The 11,418-nt window shown below is 36.4% G+C and overlaps 1 protein-coding gene across 4 annotated transcripts; it reads left to right on the top strand.

Annotated features, from left to right (window-relative positions):
- Window positions 1–3,788: 3,788 nt before the first annotated feature.
- LOC140862111 (PH, RCC1 and FYVE domains-containing protein 1-like) lies at window positions 3,789–9,567 on the top strand. 4 transcript variants are annotated; one of them, XM_073265116.1, is made up of 9 exons: window positions 3,789–4,468; window positions 5,311–5,397; window positions 5,704–5,793; window positions 5,934–6,020; window positions 6,113–6,232; window positions 6,331–8,373; window positions 8,468–8,614; window positions 8,737–9,093; window positions 9,209–9,567. In XM_073265116.1, the coding sequence occupies exons 1-9, from the start codon at window positions 4,421–4,423 to the stop codon at window positions 9,263–9,265; spliced, it is 3,036 nt and encodes a 1,011-aa protein (XP_073121217.1). In that variant the 5' UTR covers window positions 3,789–4,420; the 3' UTR covers window positions 9,266–9,567. The 4 variants fall into 4 exon arrangements, 3 of the variants coding, with proteins under 3 accessions (XP_073121217.1, XP_073121215.1, XP_073121216.1); XM_073265114.1 differs by having other exon boundaries at window positions 8,737–9,083; XR_012143735.1 differs by lacking the exon at window positions 9,209–9,567 and having other exon boundaries at window positions 8,472–8,614; window positions 8,737–8,862.
- The last annotated feature ends 1,851 nt before the right edge of the window (window positions 9,568–11,418 follow it).

Below are 11,418 nucleotides of genomic sequence, written 5' to 3' on the forward strand. Positions count from 1 at the left end.
GATCCGGAGAACGACCGTGTTCCAACAGTTTTTGGTATGCAGTAGAAATAAAAATAAAAATAAGCAAAAATTAAATAAATGAGATAAACAATTAAATAGATATGAACTTCAATAATTTACCAAATCCTGATTCAAGGAATTTTCGTATTTCAATTATATCACTGGTCATCGGCTAACAAATAATTTATTCACGAGGTTCTAGCAATTAACCTTAAAATCATAGGGATAGCCACTAAGATTTTTGTGTTCTCCTATTTTAATTGACCAAACCCAGCATCCAGTCAAAACTTATCAATAATCAACTGGGGCACGATAGCGTTCCATATTGATTAAAAATAGCTTTTCGATTTGTGAAAGCAGTTAATCCTAAAATCTAACAATCGAGATAGCTGCAATTGTTAAACCTAGTTTCGTTGATTTATTTAGATCAAACATGCTATGATAGCACAACACACCTAATCTATCGCTACTCAAGTACCAATCATTCATAACAATTACGGATCACTGAACTCATGGTTAGCAATAAAAAATCATAAATCAAATTAATTTGTCAGATTAATCGACCCACAACTTTCATGAAATAAATCATAAATTAACAAATACTAGAAACAGACAAGAACATCAATTTAAACACATAACCTCACAGTGATAATCGAAATACCGAAAAATATCCTTGAATCAGAATTTAAAACTTAGCCAAGCATAGTTGGTTTCATAATTCTCTAGAAATATAAAATATTAAACCTAGAAATTATGAAGAGCAAAAGAAGAAGAAAATTCTTCTGTCTCTGGCCGTGCAGAGCGTGCAGAAGAGCAAGAGCAGAAATCTCTAGAAATTCCTAATCTAACGTCTAAAAAGCCTAAGAGAAAAGGAAAAATAAAAATAAAATCTAGGAAAAAGATAAGATTATCTACAAGATAATCTTGATAATTGTTTAAATAAAAAAACAAATCTTCAACAATATTTATCCAAAATAAAATCTTTTCTTCCAAAAATCATCCATAAATTAAATACCATATTTAGAATTCCTAAAATATGGTATTTTCTTCTCAAATTCTGAAAACTTCAATTCCCACCAGACAGTAAAAGCGTAGTAACACAGCGCGCCTACGCCTTGCTTCAGAACCTCTTCCAGTTTGCTCAATTTCTCAAAATTTCTTCTTGGCAACTCCAAATGTGATAGAATTCAACTTTTTAGCCCAAATTTTGTCCAAGATCATCAAACTTCCTCCAACTACAAAACATGACAAAAACGCACAAATTAACATATGCAAAAGATAAAACCCCAAGAAATATGATACTAAAAATATAAATATTATGAGCTTATCAACAATACCACAACTTATTGATAAGGACAGTACAAACAATAGAAGATGACATATCTGGCTCAGATGTTAGCACATAAAGATTTCCAACTCTTTTACCCGTCCCAATCATCTTGGTCTTGGTGACGTCCTGAATTTGACAAAGATCAAACATTAATGAAATAGAACACATGAGAAGTTTGGTAAGAGAACTTATTGATAGCAAATTAAACTGAAACTTGGGCACATATAGCACATCTTCAAGAATAAGATCTTTGGATAGATGGACAGAACCTAAAAGAGTGACTGGAATAGTTAAGCCATTTGGTAATGTGACTGTGGAATTAATGGATTTGGAAGAAACAAACAATGAAAGAGAACAACAAATGTGATGAGTAGCGCCTGTATCTAATACCCAATCGGTCTTGGAAATAGATGAAAGAGAAGAGGATAGAGAATATATATCAGTAAAACAAGACACAGTAGGCTCTTGCTGCTGAACCACCTTGTTTACACCAATCGTAGCCTGAAGCTTATCACTAAGAAACTCAATAAGTTGTCTACACTGATTGTGAGTCAAGTTATCCATCGAAGCATTATCACACTCTGCCATCCCTGTTACTTGATGAGTCCGTGCTTTATGCGAAAAACGAGACTGATTATACCTCGGATACCCTGATGGATAACCATGAAGCTTGAAACATCTGTCAACTGTATGATTAGTAAAATGACAATAAGAACACATCATCCTATCCATTTTTCCGCCTTGTGTTTTCTGAAATGGCTTTACAGATGCAGCATTACCAGTAGCAACTGGAGAACTTGCAGAATGAATACCAATTGATGAATCAACCTTCGGCTTAAGAGAATTACAATGTATGGATCTATGTCTCTCTTCTTGTATTATAAGAGAAAAAACCTTCGCAATGACAGGTAAAGGTTCAGACATTAAGATTTGTGCACGGATTTGAGCATATGACTCATTAAGTCCCATGAGAAAATGCATTACACATTCCTGATTATTATAATCCACCCATTCCTTCATCGTACCACAGTTACAAACTGAAATTGGTTGATAATCTCGTAATTCATCCCAAAGTGTTCGCAACTTTGTGTAATACGAACTAACATCCATTGATCCTTGCTGCAATTCACTAAAAAATTTCTTAATCTGATAAACTCGTGGTGCATTACTCTGATGAAACCTGTCACGAAGATCTTTCCATATCTCGCTAGCAGATGACATATACGTGAGACTTTCTGAAATATCGCGAACTATAGAATTCAAAAGCCAAGACACAACCATGCTGTTACACCGAATCCAAGATTCATACAACAAATCATCAGTTCGCGGACACAAAATTGACGAATCCACAAAACCAAGCTTATTCTTCGCTGTCAATGCCGTAATCATAGCACGACTCCAAGTATTGTAGTTCGATCCTACAAGATGATGTGCTACAAGAATCAAACCTGGATGATCTCCATTATGAAGAAAAAACGGACTTGTAGAATCTTCTGAAATGACTCGAATCGGTGGAGCTGGATTCGGAACTTGATTTCCTCCACCTCCCCTCGCCATTATTAAATTAGGAATCAATAATCTGTAGATCGATCGAAACAATTAACCTTCTCTGATACCATATCAAAAAATGAAGAACACCATAATTGGGAAGAAAAATCGCAGCTAAAGGAATTGAATCTTGTATATTGAATGAATTAAAAAGTGTATCTCAATTACAATGTATCATTCTTATTTATAGTAGAGCAACCTATACAGGTAATCGATACACGTAAGCAACTTGACACGTAAGCTAACTAACTAAGAGCTTATTTCTAATACATTCGTTTCTTGTTTTTAATTTAATTTAATAATTTATCGGACTTTAAAATTAAAATTCAAATTCAAATTCAAATTAATTAAATGAGTTGTTTCATATATGCATTTAACACAAATGAACATAAACTGTGAAAGCAAATTAATGACATTGGGTTCGGATGTCAGGATATTCACACGGCTATTAATTGAATTGCTTGATCTAGCCTCTTACTTCTGTCACACGAATATTTTTGTTTTGTTTGTTTGTTTGTTTTTTTTTTTCAAAATGGAGAATTTACACAAAATCTTGTAGGGTAATTATGTCTTTGTCATGTAGCGAGACATTGGTCTCCAAGGAACTCTACCAAAAATATAACATGTCTGGTAGTGATTGAGTGTTTCATATTTTTGTTCTTTCACCCAAATGGAACTGCCATTAAGGTTGCATAAGATATTTTTGTTTTCAATCATAAGTGTGCACATGTTATTGTTTCCATATATATATATGAGCAGAAAATGCACACTTTGAATGGTGTCTTCAAATAAATTCGAAAATATCACCAATTTGTTACGCACTTATTTGGATTTTGTGGTATTAAAAGTTTAAATTCTATATTATACAAGAAAAATCTTTAAAAAACTTATTGAAAATAAGAAAATTTTGACATATTAATTATATAGAATTAATTTAATCCGATGAGAGCAGAAATCAGAATAGTAGGAAGAAAATATTAGCAAAGCTTGGAGTGCTCCCTCCCGGGGATAGATGGCAACTCCACATATTGCAACAGCACTGAATATTTTCGTGTGGACGTGTGCTCTTGGGCAAAATTTCTGAATAGCTGCTGCTGCTGCTGCCCCATTTTCTTTTTCTCACTTTGACACCGTACTCTGTCATCTTTCGTACTCGCACGCCACCTTAGTGTCTTCCGTTTCTGCTTTCAGTTTTTCATCCTACGGCCGGCGGCAACCGCTTCATACGGGGATAGCGACCTTTTCCCGACGTGGGATTCTGTTTTTTTGCGAGAGGGAGGACTCTGTTTTGACGTTTGGGCTTCTGTAGACTGTGCTTGGGAAAGTGAAAACTCTTTCTTTGTTTTGGGGAAATAAGTGACAGATCAAAGGGAAATGAAAGGGACAACCTTTGTGGCAGGATGATTAGCGGATGTTATGGTAGTTTTAATGGGGAGTGTGGGGGTGTTCGGTGTTTGTGTGAATGGTGACGGAGTGCGGTGGTGATGATGGGCGGAGGGGGATGGTGGCGGTGTTGGTGTAAATGTGAGCTCTTCACATGGAATGGCAGGTCTTGTTAGCTTTGCTAATGCCGACCGTGACATTGTGCAGGTATCTTCGCTTCTGTAAAAATGTAATCTTTAACATGGAATAGTAGTCACATGTGTTTCCAACAGCCTTATAATACAACTACTGATTTTTTTTTAATTGGTTTGTTGTGCCTTATAGAATTTATGTTGTGCTGAAATTGGACTTGTGTAGTGTTGAATGCTTGAATTGGATGGTTACTTGATGTTCTTTTGGCTGTTCATTTGCTTTATTCATTATTTTCAGCATTTTTTCTTTTGCTAGATTTGTTAGTCAAGTTGCACTATGGTGTTTGAACTAGTAAAATTGGATGAACAACCTGTGTGTGTTTGACATCTGTGTTCTAATGCGAGAGAGCCTCTCCTGCTGAAAATAAAAGGGCCCATGCCCATTAAAAAGATGCTTATCAGCAGGAGAAAATTTAGGAAAATCCCAGTCAATTTCTCTTGATAAAATTTTTATTTTCAAATAAGGATATTTTACTATGTTTCGGGAATCAATTAGGTAGGAGATTAAAGAAGTTTTGATTTTTGGAAATCTTCCATTATAATCGAATAATTTAGGGTCTTAGTCTATGGATAACTTTCTAGTTTCTATTAGCTCAGAATTTCTGTATAAATGCAAGCAAATTATGATTAATAAAAGGAAAATAGCAAACAAATTTCTTCAGAATAATATTTGAATACATGGCATGTGGAAATTTTTAGTTTACATGTGATTTTCGTGCTTGGGTGTGGAACACTTTTCATCACTTTTAATGACAAGGGTGTATTATTTGGTGTTCTGCATGCTTCCCAGTCATTGTTAGTATATCAAATAAATTCGTATTGCCTCTGATTTTGATCGGTCCCCTCCAATTTATGCAGGCATTGATTGTTCTAAAGAAGGGTTCTCTGTTGCTTAAATATGGTCGTAAAGGAAAGCCTAAAGTTTATCCATTTAGACTCTCTAATGTATGCCTATTACAGTTTATGAGCAATTCCACTCACACTTATGTTGCACTGTTACTGGCATTTCTAACATAATTTGGTTATGCATTTTTTACTATCATTATTTTTCGGTTTACTTGTCATTGCAATTCATTTGTGATGCAAACTGAATTATTTTCAATACCCAAGATCTTATCGAAAAGTAGATATACTGTGTCAGCAATGGTTAATTTCAATCATTCATGTTATGAGCCACATGGTCGATAGGTTACTCCTCATTATGTATTTATTCAATGGCACAGTGATGTCTGTTTGAATTTTGTATCGCAGGATGGAACATCTTTAATTTGGTTCTCTAGTAGTGGTGAAAGAAGTTTGAAGCTAGCTTCAGTTTCGAGAATTATCCCAGGACAAAGAACTGTGAGATTTTACCTTATTTCATGCTACTAATTTGATTTATCTTGATTGTTATTATTTCTTCTTCACTTCAGTTTGTGCCATTGGTTGTACATCTTTTATCTGGCATTTCATTCTAATGATTCTAGTGAACTTTTCACCAGGCTGTTTTTCGAAGGTACTTGTGCCCCGAAAAAGAATATTTGTCATTCTCCCTCTTATATGACCACGGGAACAGATCCCTTGATCTGGTAGGTGACAAGCAAGTTCTCTTCGTCATTTTCGATTTACATTTAATTTGTTGACGGTTCGGCTACCAAATGTACTCTTGTTATTTTACTAGATTTGCAAGGACAAAGTTGAGGCAGATATCTGGATAGCAGGTCTTAAGACATTGATATCATCTAGCCAAGCGGGGCGTTCAAAAATTGATGGATGGAGTGATGAAGGCTTACATTTTGACGTAAACATAGTGACATGAATTCTTTTTTTTCTTTGTTTTTTATATTAAAGTATTACATGACAAACCTCGACAATGTTCTACTTATAATATGGTTCCAGGATAACAGAGATTTGACGCCAAATAGTCTGAACAACTGTTATTTGAGTGCTACTCGTAGCTCGCCTGAGGTTTCCATTAGCTCGAATATGATATCTTCTTTGAAGAGCTACCACGCAGGGGATACTTCGGTCCATAGAGAAGTGTCACATGTAGCTCTGGCTCAAACGAATATGCAAGTAAATGGATATGGTTCAGATGCTTTTCGGGTTAGCGCATCAAGTGGCCCTAGCAATTCTAGTCACTGTTCTGCACCCAATGATTCTGATGCTCTTGGGGAGGTTTACATATGGGGTGAAGTTTTTTGTGATAATCTTGTTTACACCGGGCCCGAAGAGAATGCTGGTCCCATTATCGCAAGAGCTGATGTTCTTCTTCCCAAGCCATTGGAATGTAATGTTGTTCTTGATGTTCATCAAATAGCCTGTGGGTTCAGGCACGCCACCCTCGTAACTAGGCAAGGTGAAATCTTCAGCTGGGGCGAAGAATCCGGGGGACGACTTGGCTACGGAGTTGGGAAAGATCTTAGTCAACCTCATCTGGTGGAATCTCTATCCTTTTGCAATGTTGACTTTGTGGCATGCGGAGAGTTTCATTCTTGTGCTGTTACAACGGCTGGTGAGCTTTATACATGGGGTGACGGTACACACAATGCCGGACTATTGGGTCATGGCACAGATCTCTGTCACTGGGTACCAAAGAGAGTTTCTGGTTCTCTAGATGGGCGTCAAGTTGCGACAGTTTCTTGTGGGCCGTGGCATACTGCCTTGATAACAACTACTGGACATATGTTTACCTTTGGAGATGGGACATTTGGAGCTTTAGGCCATGGAAATCGGGAAAGTGTCATGTATCCAAAGGAGATCGAGTCTCTATCAGGGTTGAGGACCACATCAATTGCTTGTGGGGTGTGGCATACTGCTGCTGTGGTTGAGGTTATGGTAGCAGGGTCTTGTGCTACTGTTTTGTCCGGAAAATTGTTCACTTGGGGTGATGGTGATAAAAATCGACTTGGACATGGTGAGAAGCAACCTCGATTGAAACCAACTTGTGTCCCTACTTTGATCGACTATGATTTTCACCAAGTTTCCTGTGGGCATAGTCTGACCATAGGTCTAACTACTTCAGGCCGTGTTTTCACGATGGGAAGTACAGTCTATGGCCAGCTTGGAAATCCACAATCTGATGGGATGACTCCTTGCTTGGTGGAAAATAACATTGCTGGTGAATCTGTTGAACAAATCGCTTGCGGGGCATATCACGTGGCCGTGTTGACATCAAAAAATGAGGTGTACACGTGGGGTAAAGGAGCTAATGGGAGGTTGGGCCATGGAGATGTAGAAGACAGGAAGATGCCAACATTTCTTGAAGCTCTGAAGGATCGTCATGTTAAATCCATTGTCTGTGGTACAAACTACAGTGCTGCTATATGCCAACACAAATGGGTTTCGGGAGTCGAGCAATCCCAATGCTCTGCATGTAGACAGTCGTTTGGTTTTACTCGAAAGAGGCACAATTGCTATAATTGTGGTCTAGTACACTGTCATGCTTGTAGTTCAAAAAAAGCCACGAGGGTTTCATTGGCACCTAATCCCAGCAAACCATATCGTGTATGTGATTCTTGTTTTACTAAACTGAGCAAGGTGGCTGAAGCTGGGGTAAAATGCCGGAGAAATCACTCTGTTCTACCTCTTCCTGCCGACAACAAGGACAAGTTGCATAAGGCTGATTTTATACTGGAGAAATCGGCTATGCCATGTAGCCTTGATCCAATCGAACAGTTCGATAAAAAAGTAGCAAAACGAGGGAAAAAAGCCGATGCAGTCTGTTCAACTATCGATGGACTTCAAACTTTTCCGAAGCCCATTCTTGTGCCATCGAGTGTGAATTCAACGGCCGTATCACCCTTGCCAAGAAAGTATAGTCCTCCACGAACTGCATCACCGGGTCCTACAATATCAGGACTTTCCTTTTTGGAAACGAGTGCTGAAAGTTTGAAGATCAGTGAACTTCTGAATCAAGAGGTGAATGAATTGCGGGTTGAGGTACATCGTGAAGTTTCGTTTCTCTCTTATTGTTTATTTGAGAAAAGGAACATTTTTTTTTTCCAATTTTCATCGTCATGAACATGATGTATAGGTAGACAACCTTAAAAATCGATATGAACTGCAAGAATTGGAACTGAAAAATTCAGCAAAGAAAGCTCAGGAGGCAATGATGCTAGCTGCGGAGGAATCTGCTAAAAGCAAAGCTGCAAAAGAAGTTATCAAGTCACTTACAGCTCAGGTTAGATTGAATAATGGCATTTATACATCCATCTGCAATGAAACTCGATGCTTGTATCTTTCTTTTATAATAATTTGTCACTGAGATTGCTTGGCTGACTCGATCATTTTCTCGTTTCGTAGCTCAAAGATATGGCCAAGATGTTACCACCTGCAGTGTGTGGCACTGAAAGCTTCAAGCTGGTACACCTACCAAATGGGTTGGAACCAAATGAGACAAACGGCAACTCGGATACCATACTTCCCAACGATGGTTCAAGTGTCTGGTCTTGTAGAAGTAACACACCCAAAAGGGTTGATGCTACAGAATCCGAGCATAAAGAAGCTGCTGACAATGACTTGAGATCCAAGAATAATAATGCTTGTGGCCAAATCGAAGCAGAGTGCAATGAAAAATACGAACGTGGTGTTTGTGTAACTCTTGTATCCCTTCAAGATGGAACTAGAGACCTCAAGCGAGTACGCTTCAGGTGCCAAATTGTTAGCACCTTTTATAATTTCTTGTGGGATATTTTTTTATATGTGATGAGGTGGTATTCTAGATTGTCATTCCCCACAAATAACGAGTTTGCTGCCCCATGCTTTGTGTGTGTAGTCACAAGAGATTCAGGGAACACCAAGCAGAAAGATGGTGGTTGGAGAACCGGGATAAGGTATACGAGAGATACAACATTCGTGTATCAGACAAGGTGTCGGTTTTTGGCCGGACCGCCCTGAGATATGATGGAGCGCTTTCACCTTCTTCCCAGGTTTAGGAAATAGGTAGAGTTACTAAAATCTCCGTATATTTTAGCCTAGTAGTTGCCGAGCAAGCGGAAATCAACTTCCGGTTTTCGCTTCACTTGTCCCCTTGTCTTGTTATTTTATCAATCTCTGTAATTTCTTTTTTTTTTTAAAAAAAGAAATCTCTGAGGGGATACCATATTGTATAATATATTTCATATAGTTTTGTCAATGTCGTGCATCTCAAAAGTTTGTGAATATTTTGTACTTCCTTTTGTGGTTGAATTCTTCATTTCGAAACAGAACTCCCTTTTATAAGAAAATCGTCACTTTCCAGTGAATAGGCCCGCCTTTAGGTATGTATTATATTATATTCATAGTCAAACAAAATGTTTTCTACCTAATAGCTACTCCTGCTGTCCTTCATATTATTTTACTTTCATACAAAAATCGCTTGTAACATACTGAACAGTGATCGCGAATAGCTATAGTAATATTATAAGTATGAATTTTTTTAAGTTCAAAACTTTTATGATTATCTCTTTTGTAGATGAATTTTGTGAGATGCACATCTTGAATTCAATTCATGAAAATTTTTATATTAAAATTACTTTTTTTTAAGGAAAAACTTGTAATTTTATTCATATATCGTTCATTACAAGTGAGATCAACAAAAAAAAATTCTCCATTCGTCCAGATAACGGACAGAGAAGTATGGGTTATTAAATGAAGGGTCAAGTTCCTGTTTAAAAAAAATGTTTTGGTCTAAGGGATAAGGCAAACTTCAATAAAATGATCCACGCGAGATTCTGGTTTCATCAGCAATCAAAATAAAATAGCAACAAACTTAAGCACGAGTACTGACGCTGATGATTCGACCAAAATATTGTACAAAATTGATACTTAGATGGATAAAATATGACAAAATTTTATATCAAATTTATTTATTTTTGTTCTACGCTCGTTATCTCCCGTCGCCCGTTCATATTTCTTACAGTTACGTGTGTGTTTTTTTCCAAAAATGTTTTGAGTTAATGGATGTATTTGTCATAATTAGATCTTGAATCTGAAACCTCGTTTCAAATCTGGAATTTTTGTCATGTTAGGTGCTTTCTCTCAACTGAGCGTTAATCACTGGGAAGTGCAAACTTTGCTGTTAATTAATATATTAGTAAAACATCTTGTCCCTTGGCCTTTTAAATTTATAACATATATTACGTTATTGGTTTTGGCCGGCGGTAAACTTCAAATTAGTAACCTGATAAAGTTTCGAAGCCGCTACATGGAATATAGAAAAGAAAATGCAAATTTTATAGTATATTATTTTATTAAATTAAAATTGTTAAATGGGCCAATTATGAGCATGGCATGGCGGGCTGTGAGGAAGCAAATTTTTTTAAAAAACAAAAAGTCTATTTTTAAATATGTATTTCAAATATGAATTGAAAAAAATAAATATTTATAGGCACAAATTGCGCTTGACATTTCTCCATTTCTCAAGTAAAGTAGATATTTGGTATTTGAATACGTAGACATGGCATGCTTGCCTTTTTGTACTTGGTCAATGTCAGCATATAACGTTGGTTGATAAGGAGAACACAAGTCCTACAACACGACGAAATATCAAAATATAATAAAATAAAATAAAAGTACCAAATTTGTCAATGCATGCATTAAATTAGCGCATACCTCAACAAACCCGATATATTCAATCAGCTCTTTCAAGAATATAACTTATCCCATATTTTTTTCGAGAATTTCATCATCAAGCAAGTAAATGGAGCACAAAACAATGAAATGTAAGCTAATTAACTAATAACAGTACAAAGTATGCAGATAATTCATGTATATGTATACAGAGAATTTGGACACAAACGATCGCTTAATAGTTAATCCTTTGTGTATATTTATATATTTTTCCCTAAAATCAAACCACCAATTTCCAAAGTCACCTACCTGATCAGAGAACAGTACTCATTCACATTTACAGCAGCAGCCACTAATACTTGAAGAGGAATTAAGGAAAATATTCAAGCATAATCATTAATTAATAAGTGTTTATTATATATATGTGTATGTGTG

This window comes from Henckelia pumila, chromosome 4 (genome assembly GCF_033568475.1).
Source record: "Henckelia pumila isolate YLH828 chromosome 4, ASM3356847v2, whole genome shotgun sequence".
NCBI classification, from domain to species: Eukaryota; Viridiplantae; Streptophyta; class Magnoliopsida; order Lamiales; family Gesneriaceae; genus Henckelia; species Henckelia pumila.

Bases quoted from the DNA above. Each gene is read 5' to 3' on its own strand.
- LOC140862111 (XM_073265114.1), top strand. From the start codon at position 4,421: ATGGCAGGTCTTGTTAGCTTTGCTAATGCCGACCGTGACATTGTGCAG. The intron at 6,021-6,112 runs GTAGGTGACAAG...TTATTTTACTAG, and splicing joins GGAACAGATCCCTTGATCTG to ATTTGCAAGGACAAAGTTGA. The intron at 8,374-8,467 runs GTACATCGTGAA...CATGATGTATAG, and splicing joins TGAATGAATTGCGGGTTGAG to GTAGACAACCTTAAAAATCG.